This window comes from Branchiostoma lanceolatum, chromosome 1, assembly GCF_035083965.1.
Source record: "Branchiostoma lanceolatum isolate klBraLanc5 chromosome 1, klBraLanc5.hap2, whole genome shotgun sequence".
NCBI lineage: Eukaryota > Metazoa > Chordata > Leptocardii > Amphioxiformes > Branchiostomatidae > Branchiostoma > Branchiostoma lanceolatum.
Window position 1 is genome coordinate 18,983,196 of NC_089722.1, and position 20,889 is coordinate 19,004,084.

General features: G+C 40.5%; 1 protein-coding gene across 2 annotated transcripts; it reads right to left on the minus strand.

Moving 5' to 3' along the window:
• Window positions 1–1,198: 1,198 nt before the first annotated feature.
• On the minus strand, window positions 1,199–20,639 carry LOC136439407 (thimet oligopeptidase-like). 2 transcript variants are annotated; one of them, XM_066434843.1, is made up of 18 exons: window positions 20,464–20,639; window positions 18,413–18,552; window positions 17,624–17,742; window positions 16,320–16,451; window positions 15,809–15,959; window positions 15,335–15,389; window positions 14,503–14,667; window positions 13,936–14,097; window positions 13,052–13,117; window positions 11,984–12,088; window positions 11,760–11,792; window positions 11,312–11,386; window positions 10,457–10,530; window positions 9,669–9,771; window positions 8,978–9,106; window positions 8,277–8,408; window positions 2,682–2,798; window positions 1,199–2,062 (listed from the first exon to the last, which is right to left on the minus strand). In XM_066434843.1, exons 1-18 carry the CDS (start codon window positions 20,614–20,616, stop codon window positions 1,979–1,981), a joined length of 1,995 nt encoding a protein of 664 aa, XP_066290940.1. In that variant the 5' UTR covers window positions 20,617–20,639; the 3' UTR covers window positions 1,199–1,978. The 2 variants fall into 2 exon arrangements, with proteins under 2 accessions (XP_066290940.1, XP_066290946.1); XM_066434849.1 differs by lacking the exon at window positions 11,984–12,088 and adding an exon at window positions 12,509–12,613.
• Between the last annotated feature and the right edge of the window lie 250 nt (window positions 20,640–20,889).

Genomic DNA, 20,889 nt, shown 5'->3' on the forward strand with positions numbered 1-20,889 from the left:
GTTCATGTTTGTGTGTTGATGGTGTTCAGGGACAGGTCATGTTTGTGTGTGTGTGGATGGTGTTCAGTACCAGGGACAGTTCATGTTTGTGTGTGGATGGTGTTCAGTACCAGGTAATGTTGTGTGTGAATGGTGTTCAGCACCAGGGAAAGGTCATGTTTGTGTATGTGGACGGTGTTCAGTACCAGGGACAGGCCATGTCTGTGTGTAGATGGTGTTCAGCACCAGGGACAGGTCATGTTTGCGTATGGATGGTGTTCTGCACCAGGGACAGGTCATGTTTGTGTATGGATGGTGTTCAGTACCAGGGACAGGTCATGTTTGTGTATGGATGGTGTTCAGTACCAGGGACAGGTCATGTTTGTGTATGGATGGTGTTCAGTACCAGGGACAGGTCATGTTTGTGTATGGATGGTGTTCAGGGACAGGTCATGTTTGTGTATGGATGGTGTTCAGTACCAGGGACAGGTCATGTTTGTGTGTGGATGGTGTTCAGGGACAGGTCATGTTTGTGTGTGGATGGTGTTCAGTACCAGGGACAGGTAATGTTTGTGTGTGGATGGTGTTCAGTACCAGGGACAGGTAATGTTTGTGTGTGGATGGTGTTCAGTACCAGGGACAGGTCATGTTTGTGTGTGGATGGTGTTCAGCACCAGGGACAGGTCACGTTTGTGTATGGATGGTGTTCAGCACCAGGGACAGGTAATGTTTGTGTGTGGATAGTGTTCAGTACCAGGGACAGGTAATGTTTGTGTGTGGATAGTGTTCAGTACCAGGGACAGGTCATGTTTGTGTGTGGATGGTTTTCAGGGACAGGTCATATTTGTCTGGGGATGGTGTTCAGGAACAGGTTTTCTTTGTTTGTTGTGTGTGGGTGGTGTTCAGCACCAGGGACCAGTCATGCATGTTTGTGTGTGGATGGTGTTCAGTACCTGGGACAGGTCATATTTGTCTGGGGATGGTATTCAGGAACAGTTTTGTGTGTGGATGTTATTCAGTACCAGGGACAGGTAATGTTTGTGTATGGGATGGTGTTCAGCACCAGGGACAGGTCATGTTTATGATTAGATAGATATATTGAAATGGAGGTAGATAAAAATAGTAATAGACAATATCTGTCTATATACATGTGTATATTAATCTATTCTCAAGATATATATGAAAACCAGATTAACCAGAAAAAACACAATATTCTGCATTCTTGTGCAACACCTTTATTTATTTGTGCTTTGAACCACTCATGAGAGAACAAGCTACGCAGAAGCAAAATACTCATAAATGTGTACAACAGTCAACAGGTCTTTAATGTATTGAGTTCCAGCCAACACCCTACTTTAGTTAACATGATCTTAAAACACACAGTCACTTGGGTTGCATTCATGTAGATAAACAGAAGACATATAGGATTGTACAAAGCATGTGTATGTGCTCTTGCTGCATGAAAGGCACCTCCTTTGTAAGGAGGTGGCACAAAAGACTTGCAAATATGGATTATGAAATCATTATTTCTTACATCTTCATTTCCATTTATGGCCCAGACATTATAATCGCACAAGGAATGTGACTATACACCTTTAGAAAGAATTTTAAAGTTAGCTCAGAAATGCACACAGTCCTTCACCAGTATTGGTCTCTAAATATCTGATTCAGTCTCCTAGGTTTTGTTTTGTTTTAATATAAACTTGAAACAACTTAAAAGACCCTTAATCCTGACATCACCAAATATAAAGAAATGTTCAAGGTTCAAGAAATGTAATGTATTTGTCATAATAAAGGCACACATACTGCTGCAGAATTATACTTGAGGGCACCAAGTATTTCTTGAATATTCAAAACTCAATACCCCAATTCCTTTAGGGTGCAGCCAAAATGCAGGTGACAAAAGAAATGGCTGATTCCCTGAGTGGTATGGGAAGTGTGGCATTACTAGTGTAAATATGGTGTTTCAAAAACAATGCTGATTCAACTAGGTAAGGCGTTAGACTTTCAGCCCTTTGCTGAGGAGGAAGGCCTCTTGTTGTGGCTCCCGACCCAGGAAGTTCCTCAGCATGTCTGCAGCATCCTACAAAACAAATCAAAACCAAGATAGAGAACTTAATCATCGCCAGGAAACTCCTGCAACTTTGGCATATTCTAGTATACAGATATCGCGGAATATTCTACAGCAAGACACATTCAATAATGGTACGAACACATTGATAAAGTCTTTTATGCATCATGACTGTTTGTTGAACAGTTTTCCATCATAGTGATACTGTGAGACTTGTACCATTTAGGCTGGCATACATGAGTATTTATCTTCCAGTAAAGCCCCTGATGTAGAACCTCTGGTTGGTTTAAGCCCCTGTCACACATTCAGGACCTTCCCACAACTTTGCTCCCGACCACTCCCCAACAAATGTCAGCACTGTCCCTTAGAGGTAGCCTGGAAGCCATCCCAAATTCCAGCTCCAGTTTACTCCTCTGATTGCATCCAAGCAGAATGTGAAGTCCCAACTTAATGTTTTCAGAATTCACAGTCAACTGGCACAGACAACTTTAAAAGCCACAAATGACCTTGCTCCCAACCATGGTCCGGGGAAGGTTGGGAGACCATGATCGGCTGTGTGTGACAGGGGTATAAGTAAACTGAGTTTAAACTAAGCAAGAAAGAACCCATATGGAACAAGTGCGAGACTTACAATTGATCCACCAGGCTTGAGGATCTTGTCCCTGTAGTCCTTCCCCACTGCTGGGTTCATAATGCCTTCCTTCCTAAAGCGACTGTAGAACATGTCCATACAGTACACCTCACTCCACTGGGGGCACAAAAACATGGGGTTAGCTTTCTGTATCTAACTTTTACCTTATTTATTGATTGATTGGTTTATAATGTGGCTGTAACACAGGGTTAGCTTTCTGTATCTAACTGTAACCTGATTGATTGATTGATTGATTGATTGATTGATTGATTGGTTGGTTGGTTGGTTGAGTGATTTAATGATTTAGCATGAAATGTTGCTGATTTAATGATTAATAAAGCAGCTGTAGAACATGTCCATACAGTACACCCTGCTCCACGGTTGGCACAAAAACATGGGGTTATTTCCTACTCACATCCCTCTCCTTCCACTGCCTTTTACCTTCTCAACCTAAATCAAATTTTACACCAGGGTGGAGTGAAGAAAATGGTGTAAAGCACACTGCCCAAGGATACAACGTCTAGCCAGTAATGCCAGGAATTGAACCCAGGACCTCGCTATCTCGCGTCTGCTTGCCTATCCACTCGACCATTCAACGCCATCTAGGATTCTCTTATCTTACTGATTTAGACTGATTGATTTAATTTACTGAACTATGGGAAAAGGTGGAGAGAGAAACAATTTGCAACTACCAAAAGTAAATGTTGACAAAAGTTTTTCCCAACTATGTGATGCTGCGCAATGATGATACCCAGACACGTACACACAAACTCTCTCCACAGAACCCACTGACAAACCCCATTCCAGGGACATCCATTAGTGACATCTCCACCTGATAAGCATTCAAACTTAAAATAGTCTTTTAAACGCAGCATATTACTGTTGCTGCACGACAAACAGATATTCTGCAGCATAATTATGGTTTTGTCTGCAATTTCAAGGATCCCTCAGATTGCAACCATGCCACATGTCAACAAGGTTGGCAATAAGGAATATTTGTTATGAAAGAGGTAAGAGCTAAATAAGAGGTATCATGCACTACATAATAGCTGCTGCTAAAAGCAGTTACGTTTGCAGCATTAATTTCACCAGATACAACAATACAGATGCCAAGTACTTACTGGGTTGCCCACAGTTACAGCCAACATAAGTGATAAGACATTCTGAAGCCTCACACTGGATCAAACCCTTCAGCCTGTCTCTTCAGTCTGCCTTGACAGTGTAATTGCTAATAAGCGTCTTCAAACAAAGTCATAGTATATTTCTCATGCTTTAGTAATTCAGTCTGCGGTGTCCTTGGCATCCTTGGTAACAAGCATCATATTATAGAAGCATTAAAATCTTTTCAAGACATACAACATGCATGGCACACGTGTATTACCAAAAATGGACATGGTACCCGTGGTAACAGCCCACGTAAGTCTCCCTGAGCGACCGCTGTCGTGACATTCACAGAACCAAACCCCTCACGAACAGGTGCAGCCCCAACATCGTTTACATCTAGCCCAGCCGCAAACAGTGTCAGAATCATTCGAAGCTCGTAAATCTTACGACCAGACGACGAGAATCACCTCCAGCATGTTCATCAACAGCTCCAACCCATGGATGCTGACTGAGGAGACATCCGGTCCTGAGTTTGCAAACCTAGTGTCCTGCTACAAGTTGCATCTACAGAACAACACTGCATCCATCGCACAAGCCAACGAAGCCTGTTCCATGCACAAGGACCTTGTGAGACTGGGAACAGGGACTGACATTGTCTTTTGGCTGATGGGACTTCTCATCATCATCAGTAATGCTGTTGTGCTCTTGGGAATCATTGTAACAAGAGAACTCCACAAACCCATCTACTTCTACTTGGCAAATCTGGCAATCGCAGATGTTTTCGCAGGCATCGGACTTCTGTATCGCACAGTAGGCCATGTCGGACACCACGTAATGTATGACTTTCTCATGACTTATATCAGCTTCATCATACTTACTCAGCTGACTTCAGCATCAGCTCTATCTCTATTGTCTGTTGACTCCTATGTTGCTCTTAAGCATCCCATATACTTCCACATCCATGCTGACAGTGCCAAACTACGTGCATGTGTAGCTATGGCCTGTTCATGGATTATTGTCTCTTTGCTTGCCTTCTCACCCAGTATGGGCTGGAACTGTATCCATATGCAGACCCTGACCACTGGTACATGTGTTTCATTGTACCCCCTAGCCTTTGTCATCATCTGTGCATCCTTACTGTTCCTGATGTGCTTAGTCATGATGTTCACAAATATAAGTGTATATATGGCAATCAGAGAAAGAGAGAAGAGAAGGCTTGAACAGGCAATGGTCCCCCTGGGGGCACCAGGAGAAAATGGTTCTGGGCAAAACAATACTGCACAAGAGGAGGCAAACAGAAAGTTTGAAGAAAGGGTGTACAAGTCCAGGACTGTGATGATTCATGTAGTAGTGTGTTTTGTCTTCTGGCTGTTACCACTCCTGTTCTTTGCAGTTTGCAAATACCTCCCAGATATTTGCCCTAGGAATGGAGTTTTTGCAGGGATATGTCTGAATTCACTTATTAACCCAATGGCAACACTCATCCGCACTCCGGACTTGAGGAATGCAATCTGGCAAAAACTGACAGGCCTCCGTCAGACGCTTGTCACCATGATACAGGGAAACCGTGTCAACCCACAGGAAGACCAGGCTGGAACAGGAGATGTCCCAAATCTACAGGAAGGTCCTGCACATGGAGAGGAACAAAACACACAGAGTCTCCGGGCTCCAGACAAACAGCCTGCAGTGGGAGACCGTGGCCAGAAAATCCACAGTTACGAAAGGATGCCAAGCCCCAAAATGCCTCCCAGTGGAACAGCAGAAATCCTACCAACAATTGAGGAAATAGGCTGAGCTGCAACTCAGAACTTTTTCACAGAAAGAAAAAGTTAGTGTTGAAGCAAAATGATAGAATTTGAAGTGGACCATCATGGGCAACAATGGCAAGTACATTTTGAATTTCATGAATTTATTATGGTGAAAACAATGAAAAGTATCCTTTAAACTTTAAGTAATCAGTAGCAAGCTTGCCACATGAACCACACACTTGCATCCACTGTGTTGTGCTGGAAGATACTAAATAGTGTAAACAGTATTATAAGTGTTGTTTTACATAATTTATACATTGTATAGTACATACTACGTGTTGAATATTTTTCTTGTATACTTATATATATGGTGATGTTTGCACCTGTGAAACATTAAAAATAGCAGAATTGTAAATCTGAACAGGTCTCAGACTCTTTGTCTTCCCTGTCATTAAAACTCTTATCAAATTCAAATCAATCACAGCTCAAAAATGTGTGTCACAGCCTAATATTTGTATCTTCAAATAACAATTTTGCCAAGTTTGACTGTAATTTTCTGTGGACGTTGTTTTGGAGCAGCCCATATAACCTTTGTATCAGGCAGTGTGTCACTGTTTAATATTTTACCCCCTTAAAACAGCATTCCCTCTTCCAATGATAATGACAGGATTACACTTTTAGAAAAGATGGAGAAATATGAATCACATTTGCCATTTAGTAGGAAAGATTGGCTTCCTAGTTTTGCCAAACAATCTATATTATGAATTCATTGAGATTTACCACATTTGTGGAAGGATTGATACAACAGGTAACTATCCACTTTTGAAGATGTCAGTCTGGACCAGACTGTTAAGTCTGAACCACTCACATCAGGCTAGACACCTACTCTTCTCCCTAAGTGTGGTTCTTTAACATGCTTGAGATGTGACTCATCTCAAACACGGGACCTCAAACTTAACGTCCTATGCTATCTGAGAGGACGTCTCTAACCAAAGCTACATGTAGGCACTCATTTTCACAGAGTCAATTGAAGAATTACGATGTAGGTGTAATTTATGCCTATCCCAAGGGCATAACACAGGCACAGTGCCGCACCTACAAAGGATTTGAACCCAGAACCTTTAGGTTCTAAGTAAAACAACCCTAACCACAAAACGGTGACCTTAACACCACCTTGCCACTTTTGCGCTGCTGTGCCTTAACTATGCTTAGACACACCAAATGTTCGGCAGTCACCTTTGCGAAACCGCATTTCAGGGACAACCAACTGAGAGGATGGAATTCAATCCAATAACTGTTCTTTACATGGCAGACTAATATTGCTGTTGCTAGACCATCAACAGATTAGCAAGCTTCACTCAATCTTATTGAATAATTCCTGTCATATTTTCTATCTGCATACCAACAAGGCTGGCAGTTGAGGAATATTTCTTGGGAGAGAGACTGGTGAGAGTGAAGCTAAAAGTAATTCAGCAGCCATCAGCATGACTGTGATAACCCTGAACATACTGTAAATGCAGAAACGTTTGTGGTGGTTTTATGTTTGCGGTTTTTACAGTAAGCTCGTCGCCGTGAACTTAAGACCACTGCGAAATGCTTTTGCCCTCCCACCCCCTAACAATGTCTACTATTGTCTCAAACACAAACTTAAAACCACCGCAAACACTCCATTTTCTCCCGACCGCAAAATTAAAACCATGCAAACTTTATGCATTAATTTTACAGTATATTGGACGCCCGAGGCATTTAATTATGGTGTCAATCATTCTGCAGTGTTACCAATGGTTACTACTCACACCAAATGAAGGCCAGGCTACCATAGGAGAATTGGATTTGCCTAATAATTGTGTTATATTAAAAAAACATTGTGTCTGCAAGAGGGACTTGAATGCTCTTAGATATCGATACGGAGCACATGTACAGGGAGGACCTTGCAAGTGACCGTTACAGGTGGAGATGCACACTGTCCAGACAGCTCAAATCAGGAAAAGACAGACTGATGCACAGCCCCAGAAAAGAGCTTTGCAACAGAACTGAGTCAGCTTACAAATGTAATTTTTGTGAGACTGCCATTCTCATATAGGGCCGTTAAGCCATAGTTGATGCTGTAGGGCTGTTGTGAATTAGGATTTTCCCATGGTCAATACCCCCGACAGAGGCCATATATAACATTATATATAAATTATATATCTTTAAAAAAAAACACTTGCAGTGCCCATGATAACACTAACATCCCACAAAAGTCTCACTGAGTGACTGTAACTGAATCTTGTAAATACACAAGCCAAGGAGCTGGCTGTTACCTGTCTCATTTCATTCTATTTTTGTCTAGACTAGTGTTGAGCTTCGCTGATTGCTAGATATTTTGACTCTTACAAGATGTACATGTACATGTATGTACATGTACATATACAGAAAAAGAATTACATATAATTTTATTTCTTTTATTAGTTACTGTATAAAGTTACAGTATACATTCTGTACAATGCATCAGTGGGATCGTGTGGCAAATCGGCAGGGTTTTCGGCCCAGTCCCGGATTCGAATCCCCTGATGCCACTGATGTTGCGGCCTTAGAAAAGGTAATTTACTTGACTATCCTCACCCCACCCAGGTGTAAAAACGGGTATATCATGTGTGGGTCATGACACCAGCAAGAGCTGCCTGTGTTCCACGAGCATTGCACCTATGCAGTTGTAATAAAATCAAAATCAAATTATATCAAATCAGGAGAGCAGCCTCACCAGGTATCCGTAGTACTGTGCATCGTAGCCGCCTCCAAGATGTCCAAACGTGGCGGGCATGTTGGTCCCTGGTGTTGGTGTCACGCCCAGGATTTTAGTAGACAGCTCACTGAAGACGGCTGCAGTGTCAGCCTTAAGAAAAACAATATTTTGCTGTTTAACCTTTAGCACACTGAAGTAGCCGTTTTGCACCCAATCCCTATTGGTTACAGCCTTAGGCAGCAGGGAGAAGGTTAACTTGTACCAATTTTTCTCATTGTTTTGGGATATTCTAGATTAAACATGAAGGAAGAAGATTTCAAGGCAACTTAAAACAAAAAGGATACTATTTACTAATACGTAAAAATTTGGAATCTGACTACATTTACTCCCGAGCTGATACTAAGCACTAGTGAACCAGCAAATTAAATTTTGTGGCCTGACAATAAGTTGTACGTAAAGAAGGTTTTGCAGTTCAAAGGTCTGATTGAAATTCATTGTTCCCTGTTCCAATAGGCTGAGGCTTTTTGTGTGACCCTTGATTTTATAATTGGAATCTGATGCAAGATATGAAAGTATGATTCAAATGACAAAAAAAAGCATTTTGAAAAATTCCTTTTTTTATTTATGATATGAGCAACTTGTCAAATATTTTGGTTGTTTGGAGGTCCCAGCCTCTAGTAAAAATGGAGTGTAACGCATGTAGTACATAGTCTTCCCACCTTCTCCCTTGTGTGGATGTTCTGATCGAACGTTCCCAGCAGGATCTGTCGCAGGTTGAACACGCCGGCGTTGGCATTCCTCGCCTTCACTAGCGTCTCGATCATCTCGTCAGGTAGGTCCGACCCGTCCTGGCGAAGAAGTGAAAGTGAAAAAAGTGAGAGAAAAAAAACACGGTAAAAGTGAAAGTGATATCGATCCAGTTTGGCTCACTGAAGAAGTAATCTTCCACTGGTGGTGACAGAGATGACAGACGTTATGTACTGAGTTTTTACAGGACCTGGTTCATTTTACCAGGGAAATTCCCCTATAACTTTTCGAGAAGCACCTGTCAATAAAAGTGGACCACAGCTTAGCATCCTATTCTAAGGACTGCAATTCTTTCTAGTAGGCTAAGCATGCATGTCAGGTAAGTGACACAGCCAGAGTTGAACTCACAGTTTCTAGTTCCTGAGGCAGGGCCACGACAACAATGCACGCTAACATATAGCACACTATAAACTCATATTCATATAGAGTATTTATGGTATAATTTCAATGTATTTCTTTTGCTAATTTTGTTTGCTTTTGATTAAGTGCCATGTTAATCATTCATATTATCAAGGCTTCTGCACCCCCCTGTATTTTTTTGTCCTGTATTTCAAATGGATTTTAACTATTTATACATTTGCAAAGAAACAATAAACAACATACCTTGTAGTGTTTGGACATGCGACGTAGCGGCTCCTTCTCCCAGCACCAGTTCTCCAGCATCTGCGATGGAGCTTCCACAAAGTCTCGCTCCACGTTTGTGCCACTGGAAAAAAAATGGCACCAAACGGTGATCATCATTGTCACAAATGAAGCATAAAGTGGAATGAGAGAAAAAGAACAAGAACCTGTAAGACACAAGCCTCCGTGAAGTAATTATGGTGTTTGCAGTGTAGATTAAGTGTTTGGTACCCTCTTTACCAGGAATAACAATTTCCTTAAAACCTGTTTCCATTTAAAGTAATTGTTTATTACAACAGAAATCCATCCAATGGATCTTGAGTTATAGCTGCGATCACACACATTACGATAACAACAATACACCTGTTGGAGGTTACTGACCTCCATCAAGGCGTAAAAAAACATTTACACTGGCTTGACTCATCCTTTCTTGATTATGAGAAAATTCCATTTGACAACCAGACAAAAATGTACCTTTCCTTGGTGCTGAAAGACATTCACACCAACACACTACTGGTGCCTGCTTTTCCTACTAAATAATGAATTTTGAATTACCATTGGGCAAACCAGTTGCACTCTAGGTAAACTTCTCATTCTATCTTAGTGAATTCTATATGCTGCTATAGATTTGCTGTTTTGGCATTACCTAAACAAATTGAAATTAAAACTGATGTTAGTAAAGCGTATTTCAGCCATAAGGCTGCAAAGTTTTACATGAATATAACATTCATTCAATCATTCATTCATTCATACAACAACAGAGGACCGACCTGAAATGTGCCAGGTCAGTTTGAGCACAGATCTGATGCATCACATGACCAAACTCATGGAAAAAGGTCTCCACCTGCAAAACAAATTATAAGATTGAAAAAAAAATAAAGTCTCACATCACAATTTAGGCCTATATAGGGAAAAATGTTGTGTTTCTGGTTTCCCGACCAACCCTAGCAATAAACCTGTCGACCCTAGCCTTTTTTTCAAATTTATCACTGGCAAGAGACGTAAAATATTCGACCAGACATCTAAGTGATGAAAATGATGTAGAATAATTTTGTTTTCCAACATGTTTTCCTCATTTCTGATACAATAGTTAATGAAGAAAGTGATATAAACAGACTCACCAAGCCTAGCTCTCCTGCATTATAGTTGAATGTATACTATTGACTAAAATATGACACATTGAAAATACATATCATTGTCCATTCCAGTTTTCCTAAAAAGTATTTGTTGGGTCAATTCAGCCAGAAGTCTTTAAAAAAAAACAGAATCCATACCAGTCCTATTCCTTTCAAGTTAAGTTTTGAACCAAGAGGTCCCGAGTTCAAATCCCAATGACGCCAACGATGTTGTGCCCTTGGGAAAGGCACTTTACACGACTTTCCTCACTTCGTCCAGGTGTATAAAAAAAGGGGTATGTTGTTATGTGTACGTGGCACTGTTAATATATGTTATAAAAACTTGACTGCAGTGCCATGTCATCCTTGTCTGTCAAAAACCGAAGTAAAAAAAAAAGTTTTGAACTTGCACACTTGACTTATGACAAAATCACATATTATCTTTTAAATATCTGCAAAAGAGAGTCTTTTGTCTGAACCACTCTGCAGGTATATATATGTTCCTCCCACCTCTTCATGCAGCAAAAGTGATGGTCGGTCCGCTGTGGGCTTGGTGAAGTTGGCAACCATTGCTGCAATGGATTTCTGTGGGAGGGACAAACCATGAACTTGACATTGTTACTGGGGGATATCTCTATAGCTCAACTGGTACGTATTGTAGAAGACCTAGTGCAGAAAGTGACACTCTAGTATCAGTACAACTACACTTATGGCTACCACACTTGTGTCACTTTTACAACAGTTACCATACTCATGATCAAGGTCGGAAATATTTTCCCATCTTCAGTATTTTCCTGTCCATCTGTGTTGACCATTGCCGTAGGGGAACAAAATTTCTTGTTTATTTATATTTTTTCAAAATTAAGAAAAAATCAACGCACACATGGATGACATCCATAAGATTTACTTGCTGTGGCCTACCTATAAAATCTGAAAATCACAGGAGCCATGTCCTTACCTGTCGACTTCCGTCAGGGAGTAAACAACCAGGCTGCAAAATCAATCAGAACAAACAAATTTAGAAAAACAACCACCGTGACAGTGACAATTTCACAGAAAAACCACAACTGGAATGTCTTTAGATTTATATCAAATGGCTACACAAAACCAGGCAATCTTGTGTGGTGTTGCTCTTTTTCTAATCGTTACAATATTTGTTGGAATAATAACAGAAACTCTTACTTGCAAGCCGAAGCAGGCGGCATGCGAAAACTTGCCCTCACGAGGATACAGGTCTAAGTAGAACTGTCCGAGCAACACCCCCGACTTAACGTCAACCACGTCGTACTATATTTGTGGTTGGGCAGAACAACAGCAGAAGGCACAAACAGGTTACCATTAGCAAACATATAAACAGTAAAAACAGCTACTTTTAGATATAGCATTAAGCCAGGCAAACATTACATGGTCCCAGGTCTATACCAGAATTTTTTTCTCTTTGAACACAACTTCCTGCCTGCATCACAGACACTATTAAAAATGCTGGTCGAATTACAAAAAATCAACCATGTTGATAAATTCCATACGACTTGTTAATGATGTAAGAGAACTTTAATCTCAAAATATAAGCCTTATATATAGATTATAATAATTATGAGTGTTTTTTTTCTATTCTTCTGTTGAAACCATTCTTTCAGTTTCCATGTAATATTTGCCAGCGAATGCACCGCACACCCAGCATGTCCTCAGAAGGTATATCGTGGCTACCTGTGACCCCCACATGGCGGCGTGGAAATATTTCCCTGGCCTCGGGTACAGATCCAGGTAGAACTGTCCCACAAATTCTTCAGACACAGAGTCCACTACATCATACTACATTACACATCACAGGACGCACACACACGTATACACAAATAACATAATGTATTAATCTGTACTATCATCATCATTGGTCCGCTGTACTAAAAAAAAGTCATACTATGGTCATGGTATAAGGCAATGCTATTATCAACTGTCTTTACAAGTCAAACATTCAAACAATTCATAGTTACAATATCTAATGTTAATAGCATTAAATATTCTATCTATAAATTGTAACATTGTTGTAACAAACCCTGTATAGTTTATTTTTTGTTTATCAATTTAGATTATCTTTAACAGAGACTACATGTACATTTTTATATTCAACTTTCTACCTGTTGCATAACCATGTAATCATTATACATGTCAATCAATTAAAATTTGGTAAAAGGGTTACTTTAGCAGGTAGACCTACAGCTAACTGCTGAAGACACTCTGAGTCTGACTTACCAGGGTGACGTCATCGTTCCACACCTGCGGTTTTTCTATCTGCTCAAACTTCAGGCCAAGCAGTTCCTGGGAAAATGAGAAAAACATCATCACTCCTATCCTGAAGATTTCTGACCAGCACAAGATGTAAAGCCCCTATCTCACTGGACCTGTGGTATGTTGGTGGCATTTGTAAGTTTAAAGATGGCTTCACATAAGCCTTGTAGGCTTCTTCCATCGTCCTGCACTCTTTTGTTAGATACTTCACCGTTATTATTTCTACATATGCAAATGAATAAAAACAAAAACAAACATACAAAAATCTTTTCTGAATAAAAAAAAACTTTTTACACAACCAACGTTTCGGTGACCATCTGTCACCTTCCTCAAGGCAATTCTGACTGGTTTTCATTACAATGCAGCACAGGTGTCGCTACTTATAATACATGTAGATGCGTTCCCAAATGCAAAATATTTACAGAATATATACACTGTTACTGGGAACAGCATCCACCATGCAGTCCCAAACGCACACATACACTATTATCAAGCAAAAAACAATGCAATAATCAACCTCTACTTCTTAAGAATGCGGTTGCAAACACGACTGAGTCTTTATCCACCCTCATCACGGTTCATGACTGAAGTGGATTTTCTAATCCATACAGCCTCCTCAATCCAGCGGGATAAACAAGGCTGTATGGATACACACCCATCACTATTTATCTATTCTTTGTACTATTGTTATAATTTCGATTCACCTTGTTTGACCAAACTTTTAGTTATTTATTGTTATGTTGACCCCTTGACATCCCCTCATCTTGACCTCTATGAAAAGCGGCCCCAAAGGCCGATTAGAGCATATATCGAGAGTAAATAAAGGCACAAACAAAACAACCAAACACCTGGTAGATGTCAAGCAGGCCCTTGGTGACCACCTCCATGGGGAAGTACTCCTTGAGTTTCTGGTGGTCCACAGCGTACTGCTTCTCTTCCACCATGTTCATGTAGTAACGGAAGTCCGCACCGCTGATCTTGTTGTCAAACTCGTACTTGTACTTTTCACACTGAATGCGGAAGGAAAGAAAATCAAACGTGTTGAAGGTGGTTTTGTGGGTAGGATGTTGATTTAGTATCTGAAGGTTCTTGATTCGAAACCCTGGCAGGCACCAGTGTTGTGCACCAACATGTGTTTCCACACTCCGTCCTTTAAGCGCCTTTAAGCTAGGAGACCCTGGCCTTTTTCATGCTAGAGAAGTAGTGAGGGTACTGTAGGGTCCTCTTGCAAACATCAGCATGATGGGCAATCGGATTTCAGAGCATCAGCAGCTAGAATGGAATTTGAACCCATGACCTTCTAATCCATATCACACCAATTGCAACTTCTTCCTTCTTGAGGAAGATTCCATCTCCTCGATCCTGCCCTAGAATGGGATTTGAACCTATGACTGTATAATCCATATCACACCAACCTCTTCCTTCTTGTACTTGAGGAAGATTTTCAACTCCTCCTTGCCGAGAGGCCTCATCTTCTCTGCGAGTTCACTCAGGAAGAAGGCGACCGCCTTGTCCGTCTTGGACATACGCATCTCCGTGATGAAGGCAGCATGGGTGGGGTAACCAAGCAGGGAAGCTTTCTGCAACAAAAGGAGCCTCAGTTAAAGGAGCCAAAGCAATTTCAGAATGTTAAAACTGGAAATATTCTGAATATGGAAATCTGTATGATATTAACATTTACTAATATGCTCATATCAGCACATTTCTATCATGACTTCATACTTTGGACATTTAAAAAGAGTACAGAAACAAGCCGCACGAGGAGTCCTTTATATATTGGGACCACCAAACAACAGCGGCCAGATTTTCAATGATTTTTACCACACAACGACATCGCATCTTTGCTCCATGAAGGCCGATATGCACTGGGATAGTGTTATTTAAATACTATGTATAGAAAGGACTAGAAAATTGAATTTGAAAATCCAACTTCTTACACACTAACATTGCTTTGGGCTACTTTAATGCATAACTCTTTTCAGTGTGAACCTGGGAGGGACATTTAGAAATTTGGTAAATCTAAAGGGAAGGCTGGAAGGAAAATTCCACTTGACGATTTCCATTCCTGAACTGTTTCTACAAATGCACCAAGGTCACAGATTTTCTCCACTGATTTTGGTTTTCCAGCACAGCACTATCATTTTTTTCTATCTAAGAACCAACCAATCAAATTCTGGTTCTTTTTGAAACCACATCATTTCACATCTTCAAGACTGCAACTTACAAGTAAAGAAAGAACATAGTCACCTTGTGCCTTAGTTCCACCAGTTCCTCCAAGATAGGTGTGTTCTCTTTAAGGCACCTGTAATAAAAAAAATGTCAGCATTTTCCTTGAGCAAAACTTACCATCTTGTATACAATATACATGATGTATGTAACCCTTAACCCTCAAACACCTGAACTATTATTTGTGACTGAAATGACTGAACGGGGTCAAAACCCACGCCTGGGGTCAAAAATGAAAATGCAATGAAAAATGTTTGAGGGTTAATACCTGTGTTTTGTGATGAATTTTACTTGGTAAGCATACAATGTAAGGGCTGTCTCCAGGACCCGTCCTTCCGTGCCAGGACGGAAAAAGAATTTCACACCGTCTTTCCCAAAAATGTTTTACGAGGGCTCCAAAACAATGAGTGGGACGGAAAAAAATCTAAAGCAGGAGACCCTTCCTTCGTACGTACCAAAAAATTACAACACCCCACAACCCTAAACTTTCCATACCTGGACTGGAAGGCCTTCTCCATCCTCTGTCGTGTTGAGGGAACCCTGGCTTTCTTCATACAGGGGAAGTAGTGAGGGTACTGTAGGGTCATCTTGTACAGTCCTGTATCTGTCTTCTCTAGACTGTCTATAAAGTCATCAGGCAAGCCAGCTAGACAGGAAAGAAACAAACCATGTAAAATACATCAGTCAGAGATACAGGGGAAGTAGTGAGGGTACTGGAGGGTCATCTTGTACAGTCCTGCATCGGTCTTCTCTAGACTGTCTGACTTTATAAAACCAGCTGGATAGGTGAAAATATAGGCAATCAGAGATGGCAGACTTCACACCCTTACCCAGACTGCTTTGTGACCCTTCTACTCCCATATACAAAAATGAACAAGAAATCAAAGATCACATATCTCTGAGAATTTCTTAATACCATTAGCCCTTCTCATGTGTAACATGTGACAGTTGATGCTCAACACAAAGTAAACAAAGTAAGACAAAGTAACAAGTATGTATCTCATACCTAAGTCCTCTTTCTTAAACTCCAAGACGGTTTTCTCTTCATTCAGGTTCTTGTTGAAGTCGATGCACAAGTCACTCTGTCGCTTCTTGATCTTCTTAATCTCTTCCTGGGTTTCCTTGGGAAGGTGGAGACCTAAGACAAAAGAATTGAATTTTGAATTTGTTCAAAAATAATAGTATCCATTTCATGAAAAGAATAATGCCTTCAATTAGGAGAGTATAATACTAATAGATACACAACGTCATCAGAAACACAGCCTGGCAGGTGGTTCACAGGCTGTTTTTTGCACTTTCAAACGGGACACTCTGCGGCTGTCGGGCTATTTTAGGGCCCCGTAACAAATAGACGCCGTGAGGACAAATTTGTGGCTTTGGGGCCTGGCCGGGACTACACCCCCGTCCAGGGGGGGAAATGATACCATCCCATGAACCCTCAATACACATCCAGTAATACACACCCACAGATGGCTGACTATGGGCAAGAAGCATATAGACTTTTCATGTTGCCTTTGATATTGCAGCAACAGGTACAATTTGAGCATAAGATTTTCTTGTCTTGAACTGTCAAAAGACTTAAGTAGTCCATGAGACTGTCGGACCTTTATAATTTGTGCACAACTTTCTCAATTGTGTCACAAACACTTGTGGACCATTGTACAAATATTCACTACAAATTCTGTGTCCAAACTTGACCAAACTACAGTGTTTTTCTGAAAACACTGTTGATTGATAATACTATACTGCTTGTGCATCAGAAAAAACAAAATGCACCAAAAAGCACCCATGGGAAAGTACAGAAAATCATATTTGATATTGTTTTTGTAATAATTGTAAACAAACATAATTTTCTGTACTTTTCCATGGGTGCTTTTTGGTGCATTTCGGTTTTTCTGATGCACAAGTAGTATGATATCATCAATCAACAGTGTTTTCAGAAAAACACTGTAGTTTGGTCAAGTTTGGACACAGAATTTGTGGTGAATGTTTGTACAATGGTCCGTAGGTGTTTGTGACACAATTTAGAAAGTTGTGCATAAATTACAAAGGTCAGGCAGTCTCATGGACTACTTTAGTCTTTTGACAGTTCAAGAGAAGAAAATCTTATGCTCAAATTGTACCTGTTGCTGCAATATCAAAGGCAACATGCCAAGTCTGTATACTTCTTGCCCACAGTCAGCCATCTGTGGGTGTGTATTACTGGATGTGTATTGAGGAATCATGGGATGGTATCAAATCTCCTCCTGACCCCCGTCGGGCCCCAGTGTAATTGGGACTGGAGCATATAAGGCCTTCAAGTTTCCATACCGTTCCTCCTGCCATACTTGATGAGCTTCTCCAGGTAGCGCTTGAACTCAGGGGAGAGGTTTGCTGACTTGTCGCTCTTCTTTAAGATCTCCAGCACATCGTACACATCCTGGCGCATACTGGAGACAAAGAGTGATATTTTTTTCAGTTTTTAAGTAAGCCATAGAGAAAGGCATCTTGTTTAGTGTAAAACATTATCCTTAACCAAAGAATCAAAGGTACTCTCACTTTAACCAACACAAGAAAGTGGACCTACTGACCATGCAGACCCTGAGGATCTTTATTTTCTGATTGAACAACCCTCACTACAACACCACCACCAGCATCACTATGGGCAGTTAAAACTGCCCAAGACTACTCAGGGGACCGATAAAATATTATCTATGTGGACAGGTGGTCAATGTAGACAAGATTCTTAATATGCTTATGTGTCAGTAGAAAAGGTATCTAAAGGACCACCAAAAAGTGGTCAGGAGGTCTTTATGAAGAGGTGATCATTTGTACAGCTTTCATGGAAAGATGCACGAATACAAATTGTGCTAAAAACATTAAATCTCAGTATCTGGGGTCTACATTAGGTCCCAGTAAAATGTTTTACTTTAAGTTCTAATGTACTTTGCAGTGGTAGGAGGAAAAAGAAGGTTTGCTTTTAGATTTACGGTTCAAACAATTCTGCCATACAGTAGCCATTCAAGGGAGACCTTTACACAACTTTGAGAGGTCACCTTGAAAATAAAGACACCGCAAAAGTTTCAAGATTTAGATCTCTACTAATTAATATCAAATCACCTGATCTCCACGTCGAACTCGGACAGTTTCTTGTCTGCCTCGGTGCTCGCGTCGCGGATAACCTTGTCGGGAGAAACGTTCTGCGGGAAGTCCAGCATGTTGCGTTGCGTCGTGTATGCGACATCGCTGTCGGCAATGGCCTGAGGATAACAAATATAAACATCAGCACTCCACCGTGGGGGAAAATAAACAACCTACACTAAATTTTCAGGACGTTTTCAATATTTAGAATCCTAGCAAACTGCCAAAAAAACACTCAGAGGACAGATAAAATCTGGTCTACGTGGACAGGTGGTCACTATAGACATGATTCTTAGTGAAGATGTCATTTGGATTTTTAAACAAACAAACAAACAAACAAACAAACAAACAATCATATGGGGACACCGACAACACCAGCACTGACTTGTGGTAGAAAATAAACAGCCATTTTTAATTTTATTTTCCCAATATCTAAAGGTAAAAGGTAAAGGTAGTCCCACAGCCTTTTTGAGACTGTAGGGGCTAAGGGGATTTTATCCACTATGTCTAGGGCATAGTATTGGAAGGAAGGTCAGGTGCTTTTCCCAATGTCACAACATTAGTGGTATGTCAGGGGATTCATACCAAGGACCATTGGGTTCCGGACCAAACACCCTAAGTAATGGCGTTACGCCAACACAATGTCACTAATATCTAGAGACTGATAAAATCTGGTCTATGTTGACAGGATTCTCAGTGCTTTATAATTATACATGTCAGTTTGAAAATTACATGTATCTAAGTGATCACCAAAAAGTGGTCACATTGGCCAGGTGGTCCTTACATGTATGTAAAAGTGGTTACTCCAAATTGACTTAACTTTCTTATCTAGACACTACATGTTAATAATAAGTAAGTTCCATAATCTAAAGCTTATTGAGTGAACCACTAGCTATACTGACTACATGTTCGAAATTTCAAACATAGACTGTTTCACTTTTGAGGTGAGCAAAATTGTTTCTTAGTAATTATCCTTGTATCATGTAGTCTTGATTTCCAGTGACTTGTATAAGTTGTATTTCTTGACTTGTGTTAATATTATCATCCAAGACTGGAATGAAGAAGCCTATTATTAATTAGTAAATATGTTTGCTGACTCCATTTTTTCTGGAGCGTGACTGGTTCACCTGTATGTTGAACAAGAAGTGCGTCCTGACATGCCTTAATCGTATTCACACTCACAGAGTGGTTGGTGTTCACCAGAGCAAGACGGACAAGTCTTTTGTGTCCTTTTCACCTCTGACCTACTTTGAAAGTCCTAATGCAGTAATTTTCCACTGGTGAACTCAAAGGACTCTAAAGCGCCACTGAACTAAATATGCTTATTCATTGCAATGGTTGGACATGGCTTGGCTTACATCTTAGTAATAGACTGCTTCAATATTTGATGATACTTTTTTGGGGAAGAGTTTTTTTTTTTCTTTGATTTATTTTAGCCAAATATTGTAATTTGTTATAAAAACAAGAGATGTTTTTAGGGTTTGTGTCCAAACAATTGGTATTGTTCTAACTCATCCCTGGGGGATAAGATTAAATCTGCTCTGAATTATTCATTACCTGGTTGTCAAGCATTACTTGGTTGTCTTGACAACCAGGTACACAGCGATGACCTAAATTTGCCCAGAAATGACAAAGGCGGTTGTTTCTGATATAAATATAACATACTTGTTTTTGCTTGCAATCATCGTGGGAAGGAGTCAGAAATATGTCGCTGAATTAAGGTCAGGACGATTTAAAAGTATCATATTCTTTAGTATTGCAAAATTGCCAGCCTAGCGGCTAGTAAGTGAATTGCAGGGCACAATGGTAAAATTTGTGAGAAACTTTCACCTCAAACATACAATCTAACATTATACAAGACTATAAGACATTAGCAATTGTAAATTTAAGGTAGCTTGAAATGTTACGTTTGCAATTTCCAAACGCCAGGCAAAAATACTAAACATATGGCTTAGGATTTTTACAATGGGAGGGGGGCTAGCTCGGTAACTTCCGCGGCCATGTTGTACATGAGATATTAAATTCCTCACCTTAAGAGAGTTCTCGAAAGTGACATCCTCCGGTTTGAGAGCTCCCACTGCGTCATAGACCGCCTTGGTCTCGGCTATGAGACTGTCCGTGAGGGAGAGAATGTCTTCTGCGCTGAGGTCCCATCGCATGTTGTTCACTCCGGCGGGCGCCATGTTGGGGGTCCGTGTAATAACCAAAATACACGGAAGTACACGAAATACACGAAATACACGTCCGAAATACCGAAATACACATGAAGATGGCAGAAAATAATATATTCATGGCCCTGATGACAAGAAAAATACATAAATACATCGCGATCCCGGCCGACCGCCTCGTCATCTTTGTTACCAATTTTGCGCCATGATGTTTGTTTTTAGTGGTAACGTTAACAGTTATCCTCTGTCTGGGATCGCGAAGTGTTTTCTGTCATTTTTTTGTCGCCA